Source organism: Peromyscus leucopus, chromosome 14 (assembly GCF_004664715.2).
Source record: "Peromyscus leucopus breed LL Stock chromosome 14, UCI_PerLeu_2.1, whole genome shotgun sequence".
Classification (NCBI taxonomy): Eukaryota; Metazoa; Chordata; class Mammalia; order Rodentia; family Cricetidae; genus Peromyscus; species Peromyscus leucopus.
The window spans coordinates 69673317-69692502 of NC_051075.1; the positions used below are offsets into that span (position 1 = coordinate 69673317).

Genomic DNA, 19186 nt, shown 5'->3' on the forward strand with positions numbered 1-19186 from the left:
TGTTCCTTCTACCCCCAATCATTATGGGACTATTCATTCTCCAGGTCTTGTTTTTCTGAAAAGTTCCTGATCATGTCTCCATATGCCAAGTCTTTCCACTGGGTTCTGTGGTTTTTCTGCCTCAGTTCATTGCTTTGCTCTATGAAGGCACTTTTGCTGTAATTACCTAGTGATACTACTGGACTGCTGTATTTATTTCTTTAATCTAAGGGCTTAGTAAACAGTAAGAGCTTATTAAATGTGTTAAAAGAAAAAACAGCAGTCATAATACTAATTCTACACTGGGACTCTATATGAATGGAGAAGCTATAATTTTTCCACCTTCAGTATCCCATTTTTGCTTTTACTTATTTGAAAACTCACATAGCAGTTATGGCCTCAGAGTCATATTATCCATCCACTATGCATATGTATGTGAGTGATACTGGGGAGCAAACACAGGGCCTTGCTCACAGTATGCAAGTGCACCAATTACCCCAGCCCCAGCTACTTTTATTTAACCTAGTAACTCCAAAAAATAAAAAAAAGAAATCTGGCATAAAAACATAGAAGTGGTATATTTACACCATTAAACACTTTAAATGCTACTAAATACATTTTTTTTTTTTTAAAGAAAGATTTATTGGGCTGCAGAAATGGCTCAGAGGTTAAGAGCACTGGCTGTTCTTCCAGAGGTCCTGAGTTAAATTCCCAGCAACCACATGGTGGTTCACAACCATTTATAATGAGATCTGGTGCTTTCTTCTGGCATGCAGGCATACATGCAGGCAGAAACATTATATACATAATAAATAAAATCTTTTAAAAAAAAAGGGAAAGATTTATTTTTATATGTATGAATGTTTAGACTGCATTTATATGCATGGTGACTATGGAGGCCAGAAGAGGGTGTTAGGTCCCATGTATCTGGAGTTCTGGATAGTTATAAGCCACCATGTGGATGCTGGGAATGAAACCCAAGTACTCTGCAAGAACAGAAAACGCTCTTAAGCAATGAGCCATCTCTCCAGCCCCTGAGAGCTTACTATTTTTACTGCTTACAACTACAAACCACAAAACCTCTACCTAGTTTATTTCTTCTTTAAAAACTTTGTTTTGTGTACATGTGTGTTTTTATGTCTATGTCTGGGCATGTGTGATGAGGTCAGAGGACAGCTGGGGGAGTTAAGTTCTCTCTTTCTACCACGTGGGTCTCAGGGACTAATCTCAGGTTATTGGGCTTGGCAGCAGGTGCTACCTCCTGAGCCATCTCTCTGGGCCTAGTCGTCCAGTTTTAAATTAATATGAGTAGAGAATAACAAATTCATTACCCAGTTTAGCTTAGGGCATTTTCTGAACCTTTCACAGTAAGATATAGACTCAAATATCAATATATTTAGAAAACAATAAGATCCATGTATTTCCTGGAATTCTAGTCAAACATAGTTTTAAAAGTCAGCATTATTTTTTGATGCAAGCTTCAATTTGGGAAGAACACTGACAGTGTAATCCTCATTTTATATCAAATCACCGGAAAAGGCTTAATTATCACAGTTAAAGAGGAACATGTTTCATAGCATACTTCTTTGATAACAAAGACATTTAAGTGTGTAAATGTATTTCTGTTTTGTGGTATTAGGTCTCACTATGTAACTCTGGCTGTCCTGGAACTGGCTTTGTAGACCAGGCTGGCTTTGAACTCAGAGACCTGCCTGCTTCTGCCTTTCAAGTGCTCGAATTTAAGGTTTGCGCCACCACCGCCCAGCTTTTGGTACTAATTATAGATATGTAGATATTTCACCTTCAAATATGAACATGTAAAAACATAGCACACATACATGAACACTAAGCACAAAGTACATAAAAATGTTTTATATACATGTATATGCAAAGGCCAGAAGACAATTTTGGGTAATGTTTCTTGGGTACTTCTACCTTGTTCTTGAGACAGGGACTTTTACTGACCTGGAGCTTGCCTGGCTGGCTACTGTGTCCCTGGGATCTGCCTGCTTTTCCCTTTCTAGTGCTGGGACTGCAAATGCATACCAACATATCCAGCTTTTTACCTTGATTTTGGAATCAAACTCAGGTTGTAGTATAGCAACGACCTTTACCAACTGAGTTATCTCCTCAGCCCTTAAAGTCTTAATACATCAAAGTCATTTCCTTCATGAAGACATATTTAGTGAGACTAGAACCATGTCAATTTGTACTAGAAAAATGGCTGAAGCTATGTTTCTGGCCAGCCTTTAGTCACTGAATGTTTTAGTAGTTCTTTTTTTTTTTTTTTTTTTTTGGTTTTTCGAGACAGGGTTTCTCTGTGTAGCTTTGCACCTTTCCTGGGACTCACTTGGTAGCCCAGGCTGGCCTCGAACTCACAGAGATCCGCCTGCATCTGCCTCCTGAGTAATGAGATTAAAGGCGTGCGCCACCACTGCCCGACATCATTAAATGTTAACCTGAAAATAGTTTATGCTCTTTATTTTATGACTAGCACCAAAAGTTCTGGTAACTTGATGTTTTAAATTTTTATGCTTCACTTTGAAATATAAATAGTAATATGTAGAAAGTATAGTGAATAGATCTTTCAACAACTTAAGGCAAAATGAGACTCTACATTATTCTCCATCTGTTACTATCTCATTCCTGCACCAATCCTTGGAGCTTCATTATTATATACTGGCGGTGGTAGTGCACACCTTTAATCCCAACGCTCAGGAGGCAGAAGCAGGTGAAAGTAAAAAAACAAAACCAACCAACCAACCAAACAAACAAAAAATAATTAAAGGACTTCTGATTAAGCATCATATAACTTTAAACAGACATTCAACAGGTTCTGCAGCAAATGAATTGTACATATTTTAGAAATACTTGTTATGGCTACAAAGTATCAGATACACACTTATATTAAAAATGTCATACAATAAGTCATAATATCCATTACTGTGGTGATATTTATTTGTGCTGAAATGTGGTGATATTTTATTCGTATATTAATAAATAAAGTTTGCCTGGAGATCAGAGGAAACAGCAAGCCATTTGAAGTAAATACAAAAGTCAGGCACATGCCCTTAATCCTGATCACTTGGCAGGCAGGGTCTCTGTGTGTCTGTGTTCAAGGCCACACTAGGGAATGGAGCCAAGCGTGGTGACATACACCTTTAATCCTAGTACCAACCATAGATACCTGGAGGTCTGTACAGACAGGCAGTGACAAGGAAGTGAGGTAGCTGGACTAAGAGCCAATGAGAGGGCAGAACAGCAAGGCAATAATAAAAGCCTGGGTAGACAGCAAGTCGGGGCATTTGTAAGCTGCAGAGCTGGTGAGGTAAGGTGGCTGGTGGCTATTCCTATTTCCCTGATCTCTAAGGCTTTCACCCCTATATTTGGCTCCATGTTTTTTATTTAATAAGACCACTTAGAAATTTGGCTACACATTACTATACTCATTTTAAGTATACAAAGAAGAGAAAATAAATATTCCATTTTTAATGGAAAACAAGTAGTGGCAACTGCTTACAATTTTACTTTCCTTAATAAATGAAACAAGATAACTTAGAATGAGAATTTCCAAGTTATGGGGACATTTAGTTATATAAATGATTACAGATGTGAGTAGCTGTCATTACTGTAAATAATTTATTGCTGAATTTTAGAAACATAGTTAATTCTTTGATCTACATTATAAATTAGATCAAAAGGTTAAGATTGCTCTTAGGAGCCCTACATGTGGCATACACCTTTAATTCCAAAGAAAAGCAGGCAGATTCTGAGTTCAAAGCTAGCTTGGGGGACTGGAGACATGGCTCAGTGTGTAGGCACTTACACGCACAAATAAAAATAATAAAACAAATTTAAAAAATGATTCACAGTACACAGTGAAGAGTCTACTAAAAGCAAAGTACTATTCTAGGCTCTTGGGGTGATTTGAGTACTATCAAGATTTTGATTCTCTCTTCAAGGAACACTGCTCTGTATGTTGAATGTGTTGCTCTGATTGGTTAATATATAAAACACTGATTGGCCAGTAGCCAGGCAGGAAGTATAGGCGGGACAAGCAGAGAAGAGAATTCTGGGAACAGGAAGGCTGAGGCAGAGACCATACAGTGTGTTTACTTGGTTGGGTCTGAGCGGCTGTGGGACTGGTGGGTGAGAGAGATTTGTCCTGACTGTGGGCCAGGCAGGACTGGAGAAATCTCCAGCTACAGAATATATACTATGTGACAAGAGGAAATGAGACAGTACAAAGGCATTTCCAGAGCCAAGTTAGAAGATGGAGATAACCTAACAAATACAAATGTTTTAAAGTTCTCAGAAAATAGAAAATACTTTTTAACTTGGAATGGCTAATATAAAACAGGGTATAAAGCACCTGAGTTTGTTCTTAAAGGTTAATGCAGTATTTGGAGATTTAATGATAAAAGACAAAGGTGCCCTGGACAAAGGTGACATCAGAGGGATAGAGAGAAAATCTACAGTCTACACCAAAAACTGTTTAAGGTTTCAAACAGGATAGGAAAGATTTCAGTCACTTGAACCCAAAAGTAATTCTTTATGCCTCACGTTTGACTGACTACTTTGCTCTGTTGAAAATGGTCTTTAGCTTAGTTCACCATTCTTTTAGAATTATAGTCAGACTCATTTGCTAAAGAGGGTACAATTACAAACAAGTAAAATGAATTGTCAGCTTCACTGAACCTTGACAAAAGGAAAAGTGTCAACATGCAGGAGAATGGAAAGAATGGAAAGAGGAGAAATGGAGTAGTGAGTGGGGACAGTGAGTCTGCCTTTTTGTATTATTCCAGGCACACACTCTTGGAAGCTGGCCAAGTTGTTAAGGGTTTAAAATTAGGTCACTGTTTTGGGGAGGCTTATTAAGATTTTTAATTCAATAAAATATAATCACATTCATAATGACTAAACATATGGCAAATACAATATGCAGTCCATTTTAAAATGCAGACCATCAATTTCATCTTCCAAAGGTTGAAAATGTATTTTTGATCCAGATAAGAAGTTTAAGGTCTGCAGTGCAATGTCTGACAGTGAAGGAGGACACATGGTACTTCTGGTGGATACTGGTACTACTTCTGGGCTAGTCTGTTCTGAGGTCAGCAATATTTATGTCAAAGACAGCAGTAGATCTGTGGATTGTAAGACATTATGCTTCTAAAAAGCGGTTTTCTTCACAAAGGAAAAAAGGCAGTAATAGTACACTTTCACTTCTGTTCTCACAATGTTAGAACCACTGCCCAGCATAAGCCACGGGCACTGTAAAACGCCACAGTGGTAAAACATTTGCCCTTCTTTCTGGTCTCTCCAATTCAATAATCTATTTGGGGATTTTAATTTTATATGCTAATTTTGTTTTTAGTATAGGCAATGACAACAATCAGGCTTCTGGAGTAGCAACCACAGAACAATTCCAGGTACTTTAAGAAGAAAAGGGATTTATCTGAGGCTTTGTGCTAGTCTCCAGCATTGCTGGGAAGGCTAGTGACTAAGCTCAGCAGAGTGGAACAGAGATGGCTGTAGAGTGAACATTCTACCATGAGTTATCCCAGAACCTGGGCCACGACAGCTCCTGCCTTGTGGCAGGACAGTGGTGACTGTGATAGTGTGACCCTTTTTCTTTTGTGGACACTATTGCTCCATTTTGCTTCCAGAAAGCATTCTCAATAGCCTCTGCTTTCGTTGCCACTAGCTCCTAACCTAAAAGGTCTATGCTGAAACCTAAGCAGTGGAGAAAGGCTCAGGAAGCCTTTTCTGGCTTTTTTTCTGGGAGGCAGCTTCTCCCCTCTATTAAGACCTATGCAATGCTGGGTGGTGGTTGTTTGCACACATTTTATCCCAGCAATGGGGGGCAGAGACAGGCAGATCTCTAAGTTCAAGGCCAGCCTGGCCTACAGAGTAAGTTCCAGGACAGCCAGGATTATACAGAGAAACCTGTCTTAAAACAAAAAAACAAACAACAACAACAACCACCCCCCCCCAAAAAAAAACAAAACAAAAAACAAATCAACCAACCAACTAACCAACCAAAACAATCTACATAAAACTGGGAAGGCTCTAGTGCTAGGAAGCCAAAAACCTCCAGTGACCCATACAGGAAAGCAGCCTATTCAGAAAAGAATGGCTAAAACACAACAGAAGCCTCTGTCCTCTGAGTAAATGCTCTGGATTTCTAGAGCAGTTTGAGCAGCAACATACTCCATCAAGTGCCTGCCCCCACCAATCATTAAACTTCCTTGCTGGGCCAACAATTCCAAGCAGTTTCCTGTTCTCAGTAAGAAACTGGACTTGTAACAGATACTGCTTCAAGCTAATGCTTCAGCAACTACCTCAATCTACCTACTTGGGCCACTACCTCCTACCTGAGCCCTGTCAAACTGGTTCTCACACTGCCGAAATTCTTGGGCTTAAGGGTCAGAAGAACTACTATGAGTAGTATGTACAACTTTATCGCTTACAGGCTAGTTATTAGTTTCTGAACCCATCAAACTTGAAGGTTGTCAGGATGACCAAATTAGACAAAGTAAACCAAAATTATAAGCATGATCTCATTTGTTATCAATTTTCATAAAGCTGAGAATATGGTTTGGCCTGACATGCACATGGCCCTGGATTCTATTTCCAGCATCACAAAAACAACAGGTGTAGTGGTACATGCTATAATCTTGGTGCTTGAAAGGTGGGAGCTGAAGGATCAGAAGTTCAAAGCCACTTTCAGTTACTTAGTAAATACAAAAAGAGCCAAGACTATATAAGGTCCTGTCTTAAAACAAACAGGCAAAATACAAACAATGAAAAAAAACTTCATATTCATAACAGCAAAACAACAATCTTCATAAATGATGACTTCTTCATCTTTTCCCCTAAGGACTGTGGCCTCTTCTAGAGACCTCTGGATCGAATGGGCACTGATGTCATATCTTTATTTTAAAAATTCATTTTGGGGTTGGCAAGGTGGTTCAGTAGTGGGTAAAGGCATTTGCCACCAAGCTTGACAGACTTCAGTTTGGTCCTGAGGCCCTACCTACATGATAAAAGGAGAGGACCAAATTCCACAAGTTGTCCTGATCTCCATCAGCATGTTTGCTGTGGCACATGAACGCCTTTACACATATTCACAAACCTAAATGTAATAAAAATTAAAATTAATTTTGTAATTAAGTTTAATATGCTTGTAATTTTAAAGTCTAATACTAATAAAATGCTTACCCTAAAAAACAAACCCCTATACTACCCAGTCCTGCTCCCAATTAATTCTTTAGCTCTTTCTACTGCTGTGTACTTCCACATATTCTACTTTTTATTAAATTAATATTCTGTGTTCCTATTATAACAAATATTTAAATACTAATTACTGCTGAGCCAAGCTCTGTACTAGTATTTTCTTTCTTCATGTTATTTAAATTTTTTCTTCAGTATTAACTTTATATTTTTGCTTCATTGTCTGAATTTATTCCCAATTCTTCCTAAATGCACTAAAAGAGCCATCAAATATCAATGAAATTTGCTACTTACTGTTCAAACATGAAGTAACTGATACACTAGACTTCTTGGGGATTTGTGTTCTGGTCTAGTCAAGACAGGACACATTCTTCCCCTCTCTAAGCCTAAAGTGACTGATAACTAAGCTACATTTAGCTTCCTTCCTTGCATTTGAATGCCATTTCCTGATGCTACTTCTCCATTCTTAGTTTGCTTGAAGTACTTGGTAAATCACATCTTCAGTAGTTTCCTGAGTGGAGATGCCAAGTAGTAGATATTTATACTTTTCTCTAGTGTCTCTTTTTTTCTTTCTAGATTTCAGCTTTACCTCTTAACCCTATTAAACTTTCCATTTCTGCTCTTTCTTTTAAGAGCTTCTGTTTTAGTTTTTGAACTCAGAGTTTTTTTTTGTTTGTTTGTTGAAGTGATAGGGACTATACACAGGGCCTTATATACAGTGGTTAAGTGCTCTACATTTAGGAGCATACTACTTGTGAGTTACCAATGTCATTTTTGTGTGTGCTTGTTTCTGAGGCAAGAACTATGTAGCCATTGATGGCCCCAAAGTCAATTAGTTTCCCAAGCTCCGGATACAGTCAGGCAACACCACAACCTGCCCCCGCCCAAAGGCTGGAGAGATGGATCAGTGATTAAGAAGGGCACTGGATTCTCCTCCAAAGGACCTGGGTTAATTCTCAGCACCCACAAGCTGGCTCATAACCATCTCTAACTCCAGTTTCAGAGGATCTGATGCTCTCTTCTGGCCTCTGTGGGCACTACACACAAATGGTGCACATATATACATGCAGGTAAAACACCCACACATGCCGGGTGGTGGCGGCGCATGCCTTTAATCCCAGCACTTGGGAGGCAGAGGCAGGCGGATCTCTGTGAGTTTGAGGCCAGCCTGGTCTACAGAGTGAGATCCAGGGCAGGCACCAAAACTACACAGAGAAACCCTGTCTCAAAATACCAAAAAAAACCCCAAACCAAACCAAAACAAAAAATACCCACACATATAATAAAAATTCAAATGTACATACCCATATCGGCTCTCCTGAAGTTATTTACAGTCTGCACTGTTTTCTTCAGTACTTTTGTTCTGACCTATGTCTCACTCTGGAAGTTTTCCTTAAACATTCAGTTTTAATGTTTAATGGACGGGTTTTCATAGCCCATAGAAGTGTGGCAGAACAGACAGGTTGCTGACTCTTAGTTCTGTGGTTAACAACCATAACCGCTATGAACATAATTTAACTGAGTAACTTTAGATTGTATACACTTTGGGACTGTTAACTACTTACTTCCAAAGCTCCAGTTTTCTCTTGTATTTTCTGAGGAAGGGGAGTAGGTGATTTTATCATCTAGCTTGAGGCTTTCACTTATCTCCAATTTTAATCTTTATCTCATCTCCATCATATTCTATAGCTATTTTTGCATTCATAATACCTCTAGTTAAATTTCTTTCGAAAATTAAGAAGAATCTCTGATCTGAGAGTATAGAGAGTTCAGTGGTAGAATGTTTAGTTAGTATGTATGAGGTCCTGGGTTCAATACCCGGCCCTGCAAACAAACAAAGAAAAAATTCCCACAGAATCCACCTATATTAACAACAAAAAAGCTAAGCATAGTATGGCATTGGCCTATACCTGGCAATCTGGAGTCTGAGGCAGGAAGACTACAGGTTTGAAGCCAACCTGGGCTACATAAGGAGCTGTCCTGTGAAAATGCAGTGGGGTATGGAAACAGGAAATTTCAGGTCTTTAATGTTTCGCTGGAGGTGAATAATGCATTGAGGGAACAGAGTCTGCCATCTGCTATAAACGATCATAATTCAGGAACAGAGAAGTGGACTGCTATTGACTTATGTATAGAATCCAGCAAGCCCCAGTGATCCTCCTGTTTCTATCCTTGTAGTGTTGGCGCTACAGATGCACATGGCCATGCCCAGAATTTTATGTGGTTGCTGGGATCTTAAAGGTTCCTTATACTTACACAGTAATCACTCTTATCGACTAAGCTATCTCTCCAGCCCCAGGCTTTAATTATTTTTAAACATTACTTATTCATTCAGAACTCTGAGGACAACTTGTAAGAGTTAGTTTTCTTCTTCCATCATGTAGGCTCCAGGGATCAAATTTAGCTGTAAAGCTTGGTGCCAAGTGACTTAACCTGCTGAGCTAACCATCTTATGGGCCCTGGCTTTAATTTTTAAAGTTAAATCTGACTTGAAATAAAAATTAATAATTATTGACTTATAGATTTACTAAACTTCCTACTATGTCCTATGTAATAGGAACACAAAATGAAATGTGATTTTACCTTTAAGTTGATCAATAGTCCTAGTTTCACAGACTTTCTTTTTTTTTTTTTTTTTTTTTGGTTTTTCGAGACAGGGTTTCTCTGTGTAGCTTTGCGCCTTTCCTGGAGCTCACTTGGTAGCCCAGGCTGGCCTCGAACTCACAGAGATCCGCCTGTCTCTGCCTCCCGAGTGCTGGGATTAAAGGCGTGCGCCACCAACGCCCGGCTTTCACAGCCTTTCTTAACTGAGCATCCTCATTTGAATCACAGAACAAAAAATACAGACCAGGGGGCTAGAGAGATGGCTTAAGAGCACTGGCTGCTCTTCCAGAGGAGCTAGGTTCAATTCCCAGCTCACAACCATCTTGTTACTTCAGTCTGAGGGATCCAGCGCCCTCTTCTGGCCTTCTCAGACACCAGGCATGCAAATAGTACATATACATACACACAGGCAAAACACTTGTACATATAAAATAAAATAAATACAGATTAATCAGTTCTCTCTAAAATAGTATATACAGCTAGAACCCTGAGACATGCATGGAAAGATTCAAATTGATCACATACAATAAATACCTGAGCACAGGTATCATTGGTATGTAGAACTCCTGTCGGGAAAAGCTAACTGGAAAGTGACAAGTAGACCAGTAAGAGGTAGAAACCAACTTAAAATTGTGATAAAAGTATAAGAAAAAATCTTAAAACTAAAAATTGTCTAAAAAGAATCTATGAATATACTGAGTATTGGGCTTAATTAATAAAATGATTCCAGGGATGAAGCTCAGCAGGTAAAGTGCTAGCCTTAGCCTAGGACAGAAGGAGAGAGGAAAAAGACGACTACGGCAATGAAGAATTACCTGTCGGAAAGATTAGCAGCTAACATTTATTGAATGCTTATTACATATCAAACACTGTTTATATCAATTAACATCTATGGTTTCCTTAATCCTCAGAATATTACTTTATAGGGTTATTATTCTTTTTGTAAATCAGTAAGACAGGGAATTAAGAGTTATATGACTTGCTTGGGGTGAAACATGTTAAGACACTGTAGAGGAGGATTCAAAGCTAGTCCACTTGGCTCCAGATCTGAACTTTAGGCTTTATCACATGAAATCCTTCCACAAGTGATTAACTACTGTCCTCCTCATGGAAATGAGTACGGCTATGTTGAAGGCATAAAAGGCCTAGTATGAATCTATCCTAGGTATGAGGGAAAGGTATGTCTCACATAAAGCACAAGAAGCTAAAGTGAAAACTAGGGCTGCAAATGTTGAATGGGAAGAGACCTGAGCTCTTACTTGTTTAGCCAGATTGAGACAAAGAAGGGACATTTTAGATCTTTAAGTGTCCTGCATAGAATGCAATTTCTATGTAAATGACAGAAAAAATTAACTCACCAAAGAAAATAAAGGAGCTCCAGGACAGGTAATCCAGTACCACCAAAGACCTAAGAGCTAGCTTGCAATTTCACTTTTCATTAAAAACTAAAAAAATTACATTAAGATATGTACTCTCACTTTTAAAAACAGTTAAGTATATAAGACACACAGTTTGAGGAAAGAAAGATTTGTCATACCTTTTTGGTGCTGTGGCAAACTTCAAAATTTTCTGTAGAAGCATTTTCTCACAAATTTGGCTTTATAGAATAAAGGAATGGTAGGTCAAGCTGCTAGGTCATTTCTGATATTGTCCCTATAAACTGGCATCTCTAAACAATCAGCTATTAACATAATGATTATTATCTTAAACTAATAAAAACAGTTTGATATTCCTGCTGTGACAAAAACAAAACTAGTCTGTTACTGAAAGACAATGGTAAATTAAATTTTAAAAGGCTATGTAAGAGAAATTGTAACGTTTGTTCCCTTATCAATGCCCGATTCTCATCTTATTATTAATGTTATCATCTACTAGGGTTTTAAAAAAATAGTTTTCAAAGTCCTATTAATTGGTTGATCTGGCCATATATTTTTCAAGATAGAAAACCGTGCTAAGTTTTCCTTACTGAAAATGATATATTCTCTTCTAGCTGGCAGCTTTTAAAATTCTTTTAGTGACTCTGCACTAGCAAAATTAAATTTCTCAAGTAATATTGGGTCATATAACTTGTTTCATTTTATTTTATGGCCACAGAAAACTAAGTATACACCCCCTTTGTGTAAGAAAGGTCTCTTTTCAGCGCTGAAATGTTAAGATTTTAACATTTGCCAAAAGACATATACTTCTCTTAACACAATATTCATATACTCATTTGTTTAGAACACAGAAAAAATATGCTACTCAGATAGATAGATGGATAGATAGATAGACAGACAGACAGATGATAATTTGTTTTGTTTAAAACAAATGAAAAAGGCATGTAGGTCTGGCACTAACTACTTTACAAGCTAATGCCTGATGTACAAGCCAAACTTGAAAGTTAAATACAAACTATTTTAAAATGTAAGTCAGAGACTTAATTAAAATAAATTTCAGTGTGTCCTACCTTTTATTTTTATAATGAATATATTCTAACTATAAGCAATTAAGAATCAACAAGGTGTTAAATGTAAATATAGGAATCTAAACTTGAAATCTGGGGAAATGGGCGGGTTCAAAGTTAGAGCAGAGACGGCATAGGTGGCTAATCACATAGTCCAACACCCATCATTAGGCAAGAACAAGGCTGCATTCTCACCAATGTTCTTTATCATCAGTACTGAATATTTGATTTTAATAGTAAATGAAGAGCTACATTAACACTGACCCTGAAGTTGTCTCAGCATTCCTAATTACAGACTGAGAAAAAACTAACCCTGTATATTCTAGACACTGATATAGAATTAAAGTAGTTGTGTTTTTAATTTGATAGACAAATATATAATTTTAGAAATAAAATTTAAAGTCAGAATTTCATACCTTGTGCAAGCATGTTAAATTCCAAGAACAGTGCTATGTGGTAAAGTTCCATGGCTTCTTCTGCTCTGGTCATGTTTGGCTTCCCTGCAACGAGAGCCTGAACTTCACTGAGACTCCCCACAGAAGGGCTACAGTGCAAAACAGAGAGGTCTACCACGTCGGTATACATACAGTGTAATATCACTTTTGCATATTTTTTTGGTATAATGGACTCATCTAATATAATTCTTGTGGGAGTTCTCAAAGTTCGGTCTGTGATTTCTTCACCAGTCCGTATCCTCCTTTGTAATAAATTTCGGAAAAATGGGGACCGTGCAGAAATAATAGCCTTGTGGGCTTTGAGCTCTTCATCTAAACAGTTCTGATTCCCACCAAAAGCTTCAACTAGTTCAGAGTCTGAAGAAAAACTAAGGACGACATCATAATAACACATGTAATCAAAGAGTCCACGCATATCTACATCAAGGGAATTTGGTGTTCCAAATTCTTCACTAAGCTGAACAAGGATGTCGACATTCTGAAACCTTGAGTCCTCCATTCCAAATTCTCCCGTATAAAGGTAGTGTAACAAGGCAGAAAACATGGGCATATCAATACCAGCTGTACTGATGTCCATTATTATCTCTGCCCCATACTCAGGTGAGGAAGAAAGCAGTGTTTTAAAAAATGGACACCTTGCTGCCAAAATGGCACGATGAACAGGAAAACAAGTTTCTTGAAATATTAAGTCCACATCAGTACAGTACTTATACTCATAAAGGTCAGCCATATCCTTCTGTAGTGTCCGGGCTTCTGGTCTGGCCAAACTGGCTTGCAGAGAAAGCTCCTTTAAGGCTGAAGTTCCCTCATATTCTTCTACTAGTGCATTGACGTCTCTCACATCCCACCCAGAGAGGAGTTCTCGCATCTGCTTGGCATGATCAGCCGACCTATTTGATTTTCGGCGTTTAATAAATTTCTTTTTGAGGGTGGCAAGGCCAGAGGTTCTCTTTTTTTTGTCTTGTGGTTTCTCATGGCCATGGTCAAGGCTATACAACTTTGATTCACAACCATAGCCTTGCTGAGAATAGGATGATGTTCCTAAGAAGAAAATTAAGCAAATTATAATTTCTTAACATTCAATTTCAACAGTACTCAACATATTTCACGCCTAAAATTTTTATAAACACATTCTGATACAACTCAAATAAACTCAACATTGTTTTTTATGAATGCAAATAAATCATTTTTATATTAAGAAAGAGTGCTGGGCATTGTGGGGCAGACTTGTAATCCAGCACTTTAGAGGTTGAGGCTAGAGGTCAAGAGTATAACAGCCTAGGCTGGAGAGCTCAAATAAGTGTGTGTGTGTGTGTGTGTGTGTGTGTGTGTGTGTGTGTGTTCACATGCACGCGTGCCCATGCATGTGTTTGGAGAGGGGAGCAGGGAAGATGGCTCAGTGGATAAAGTGCTTGCTCTGCCAGCATGAAGACCTAAGTTCAGATACCCATCAGACACATAAAAACTGGACACAATGGTATAGTGTTGGGAAGCTGGAGACAAGCAGATCCTAGGGAACCACAGGCCAACTAGTATAGCTAAAACATGAGCTCAAGGTTCAGTGACAGACCCATCTGTAAGTAGAGGAGCTAGAGATATGGCTCAGTGGTTAAAGAATTGCTGTTCTTACAGAGGTCCTGCGTTGGGTTCCCAGCAACACTAAAAGGCAGCTCATGACCACCTGTAATTCTAGTTCCAGAGGATCCAACATCCTTTCATGGACTCTGTAGGCACTTGTCACACAAACATATATTCAGGCACAAACACATACATATAAAAGAAAATAAATCTTAAAAGTAAAATAAGGTGGAGTGTAATTGAGAAAGACACCTGATGTTAATGTCTGCCTCCCTGTGTACACACAAGCAAGGATACCTGCACACCCATGCATACACCACACATACACAAAATAAAATAAAAGAAATAAATCTATTTAAAAGTGCCAGAAAGATGGCTCAGTGGGAAGTCACTTGCCACCAAACCTGATGTCCTGAGTTTGATTACTGGTACCCACATGGGGATTAGGAAAGAACTGACTCACAAATTGTCCTGACTTTTACATATGTGTCATGAATACTTCCACCAAATTAAAGTGTTCTGTAACACTTTTTAATAAAAAGGAAGGTAAGGAGGGACGAAGGAAAGAAGAAAACAACAAATAGAAACAAAATTTTGTCTGAATTTTTAAAAATGTCTTTGGTTTTCTAGTAATCAAGGACTATCTTAAGGGCTCACTCATGGATTTTTAGGAAATGAGAGGCAGTTTGCAAATTAAGAATATTGTCTATAATTGTAAAATGTTTTTCTTTTCAACCACACTAAGGCTGCATTTATAACAAGCCTGATTAACACTGGGGTGAGGGCAGGGAACCTAGATATTGCAGAATTTTCATTGCCTATAATAATTTTTTCTATGGCTCAGCACTCTTTTCATCTAAAAAGGTAACTGTTAACACAGTTCTATTTACAGTCACAACAGAAAATAAAATTTAAAAATGCAAAGTTACCTATGAAAGTCTGCTGGGCCTGTGAATTTCCCCCTACCCGTGGGGAACATGAATGAGGATAGTTAGATGCATTAGCACCCATTTTCTTCAGTCACTCCGGCATTCCATCTGCTGGCTCTTCAGAGTGTAATCCCAGAGGCCTTTACGAACCTTCAACCCTGGATCCAGCAGCCTCTTTTCGTCCATTTCTTGATGGAAGCAAAGATAAATTATTTATTGTTTTAAATTATCTTAAACGAACAATTAAAAAAAAAAAAAAAAGCTCTTGGGCTAGAGAGATGGTTCAGCGGTTAAGAGCACTGCCTGCTCCACAGAAGACCTAGATTCAATTCCTAGCACCCACATGGCAGCTCACACCTATCTGTAACTCCAGGGTCAAACACCTCTCACAGACATACAAGCAGGCAAAACAACACTGCACATAAAAATAAAAATAAATAAAATCTAAAAAGCTACCTCAAATGTTTTTTTTAATAAATAATATACTGTCAGGCTACACATACATTTTTAAATTTTTATTTATTTATTTTGGTTTTTTGAGACAGGGCTTCTCTGCATAGCCCTAGCTGTTCTGAAATTTGCTCTGTAGAACAGGCTGGCCTCGAACTCAAAGATCCACTTGCCTCTGTCTCCCAAGACCTGGGCTTAAAGGTGTATGCCATCACCATGTATATGTCCATACACACGCTGACAAACACTTATATGGAAACCTAGTTACAGTATTCAGTTAAGGCTGAATATTCTACCTAGATACAGATACTAGGTAAAGTATCTGTAGTCAAATGATACACATACATACACATGAATAACCAAATGTTTTCTAAAGTTTTGATGCTTGGTGACATTCCATTTTTAGTAGCTCAGTAGTAGAGTACTTGTCTATATGCACAAAGTCCTGGGTTGGATCTCTAACACCATAATTAAAACAACAAAAAATAAAGTTTATACTGTTCTTTTTAAAAAAAATCAGTAAGTCTAAGAAATCTTAGTTTTCAGCTTAAGCTTTACAGAAGCTTAAAGATTCTATGAGCCATTTTCTAAAAATTATTTTTATTATTTTTAATTGTGTGTGTGTGTGTGTGTGTGTGTGTGTGTGTGTGTGTGTGTGCGCGAGCGCGCATGTGAGCTCAGATGCCTGAGGAGGCCAGAGGCATTGGATCCCCCAAGACCCAGAGTTACAAGAGATTACGAGCTGCCTGACATGGGTGATGGGACTCAAACTCTGGAAGAATTGTGCATGTTCTTAACTATCAAGCCATAATCTTTCTAACCCCATTTGCTAGCCAATTTAACCATTCTTTGAACTGAAATAGGTCCTATGAACCAAAGTTGTACCCTTATTTACAGGTCTAACCTCACTCTTCGTACTCATTAAAGATTTAGATTTAAAGCTAGGTGTGGTGGTACAAACTTTTAATCCCAGTTTGTGGGAGGTTGAGGCAGGTAGGTCCCTATGAGTTTGAGGCCAGCCTGATCCACACAGTGAGCTCCAGGCCAGCCAAGGAAATACATATATTAAAAAAATTATATATTGAATAAAAACATCATACAACATCAAGCCTACCAAAATACTTGGGAAACCCAAAAACTTTCAAAGACGAGCTGTGAGTGTGGCATAATGATGGATGTGAGAATGACAAGTCACTTCCTAAGAGTGCAATGACATGGTACTGCTCAGGAGCTAAAACTGATTCTTGCTTCCTTTACTCATTCCTGAAGTCATGTTGGCTCTATTTTTGTTTGTTTTGATTTTTACGTTCTACTGACTACCGAGAAACTTCACGGACACAACACAAAGCACACCAAAGGCATGAACTATTCTGAAATACAAGAAAAATGAGACTAGCTTCCAGACACAAGTGTCAGCCGAAGTGGACACAGTCCACTCACTACTTTTGCTTTTAACACACACACGAATTATTTTCATCTGAGAATTATTTTCATCTGAGAATCTGATGTGCTTTGCTCAAGACACTAACACTGCTGGGCTCTGTGGTGGACACCTGTGGTCCTAGCTACTTGAGATGAGAAGGTGAGACAGGAGGATCCCTTAAGCAATTAAGGGATTGAGACCAGGCTAGAGAACATACAGAAACCCTGACCCATAGATAGATAGATAGATAGATAGATAGATAGATAGATAGATAGATAGATAGATAGGTAAATGAGTCACATTAATCTGTTTAATATAAACTAAGTTTTAAAAATACCCCTTTATAAAAATTTTAAATTTTATTATGAACATAATTAAAGCAACCTGTAGGTCATACAACATCAGTTATGCAGGATAAATGAGTATGCAGCAGGTACCAAGAAAGTCACTGGCTGAGCTAAAGATGAATGGCCATCACTCCTTCCCTAAGAACAGAGGCAGAAGGACTTTCACCTTGAAGTCAAAATGAAGTACCTTTGAAATTCAGAGACAAAGTCTCTGCTGTGAGGCCCTCATCAATGGAAGCACCCTTGAATATGAACTCATTATCTCCTATAGGAGCTCTACTACAAAACTGAAACAACCTTGGAAAGGAATGTGAAGGACTCAGAATCAGATATAGTCTGAAGTCTACCCCATGTCTAAAGCAGTCCTAAATCCTCAGAGTAATCCTGGCTTTGCAGATTTACTACTAAAGCCATAATTTTCTTAAAATTCTGAAGGAAGCATTTCCTCACTTTTCAGGCAACCAACAACCTATGCCAAATGGTACACAGTACCTATTACTTATTTTATTTTTATTTTTTTGAGACAGGGTTTCTCTGTGTAGTTTTGGAGCCTGTCCTAGATCTCTCTCTGTAGACCAGGCTGACCTCGAACTCACAGAGATCCGCCTGGCTCTGCCTCCCAAGTGCTGGGATTAAAGGCATGCACCACCAATGCCCGGCTATTACTTATTTCTTAATCTACTTTGCTGCCTTTAGATTCTGGAAATGAGAATTAATCAGAATTTCAATAGCCCAGGGATTGTTTTCTTTCCAGGCAAGCCTTGGAAATATCTTCTCCAGCCAACAGGGTAAAATCCAATTTCTGGCTGGTGTGGCAGGAAAGGGTAGAGGACTTTCGGGACTGGAGAGGCCCAGATGACAGACACAGCGAGCCAAGAGAGCTGCTAAGTTCCTTTTCTAAAGTCACCATTTTGGGGAGACTCCTCTGTTAACCTTCAACATGATCAATCCCAATAAAAAAATGTGAATTTTAAACATGTCAGCTGGGTGGGAAATCTCACACAGAAAGAACAAACAACTGAATGAGAATTTAAAAAAGTTAACATATATGCCAACCTCCTCTTTCCCCATCATCCACCAAAGTCTAAATTAACATTTCCAAAGACTCTCCCCCAAATTTGGAAAATGCAGGGTTAAAGAAAGCTAGAGGTTTCTTTACCTCAGGACTTTTCAGTTCCTTCAAATGTTAAGGTACACTGTGAGGAGGAGTATTCAGCATGATCTAAAGGAGCCCTATTGCTCTACAGATCACCAAAGAAATGAACTTCCAAATGCAGCCTGGGAAAAAATGCTGATTGCAGCTCTCAAAATACTTTTTATGGCTTTTAGCAGAAGACAGACAGTAGAAGCTCCTGGTACCAGGAGCTGTAATCTGTCATTACTTTAACGGACCTTAGTTTCTGCACCTGTAAAATAAGAAGGCTGAAGTAGGGTTTCTAAAAGTGAAGCAGTATGACACTAACTTGGGAAATGAGGATGGAGAAGAGATTCATTTCTATATTAAATGTTAGCCTATGGAGAAAAAAAAAAAAAAAAAAAAAAAAAAGGAAAAAGGGGCACTTGGTCTTTGAATTTTTTTGAGTTTTCGAGACAGGGTTTCTCTGTGTAGCTTTGGAGCCTGTCCTGGAACTCACTCTGTAGCCCAGGCTGGCTTTGAACTCACAGAGATCCACTTGCCACTGCCTCCCAGTGCTGGGATTAAAGGTGTGTGCCACCGCTGCCTGGCTGGACTTTGAATTTCAAAC

At 38.5% G+C, this 19186-nt stretch overlaps 1 protein-coding gene across 4 annotated transcripts in view; it reads right to left on the reverse strand.

Annotated features, from left to right (window-relative positions):
* Nucleotides 1-19186, reverse strand: part of Btbd7 (BTB domain containing 7) — a 105867-nt gene that overhangs the window by 41664 nt on the left and 45017 nt on the right. For 3 of the 4 annotated variants that reach the window (XM_028888286.2, XM_028888287.2, XM_037210789.1), the window contains exons 2-3: nt 15222-15409; nt 12676-13755 (exon numbers count right to left, since the gene is read on the reverse strand). In XM_028888286.2, the coding sequence (XP_028744119.1) occupies nt 12676-13755; nt 15222-15303 (1162 nt within the window). In that variant the 5' untranslated portion in view covers nt 15304-15409. Of the gene's footprint in view, nt 1-11353; nt 11414-12675; nt 13756-15221; nt 15410-19186 lie in introns of all 4 variants that reach the window. The other variant, XM_028888288.2, reaches the window with a different exon arrangement.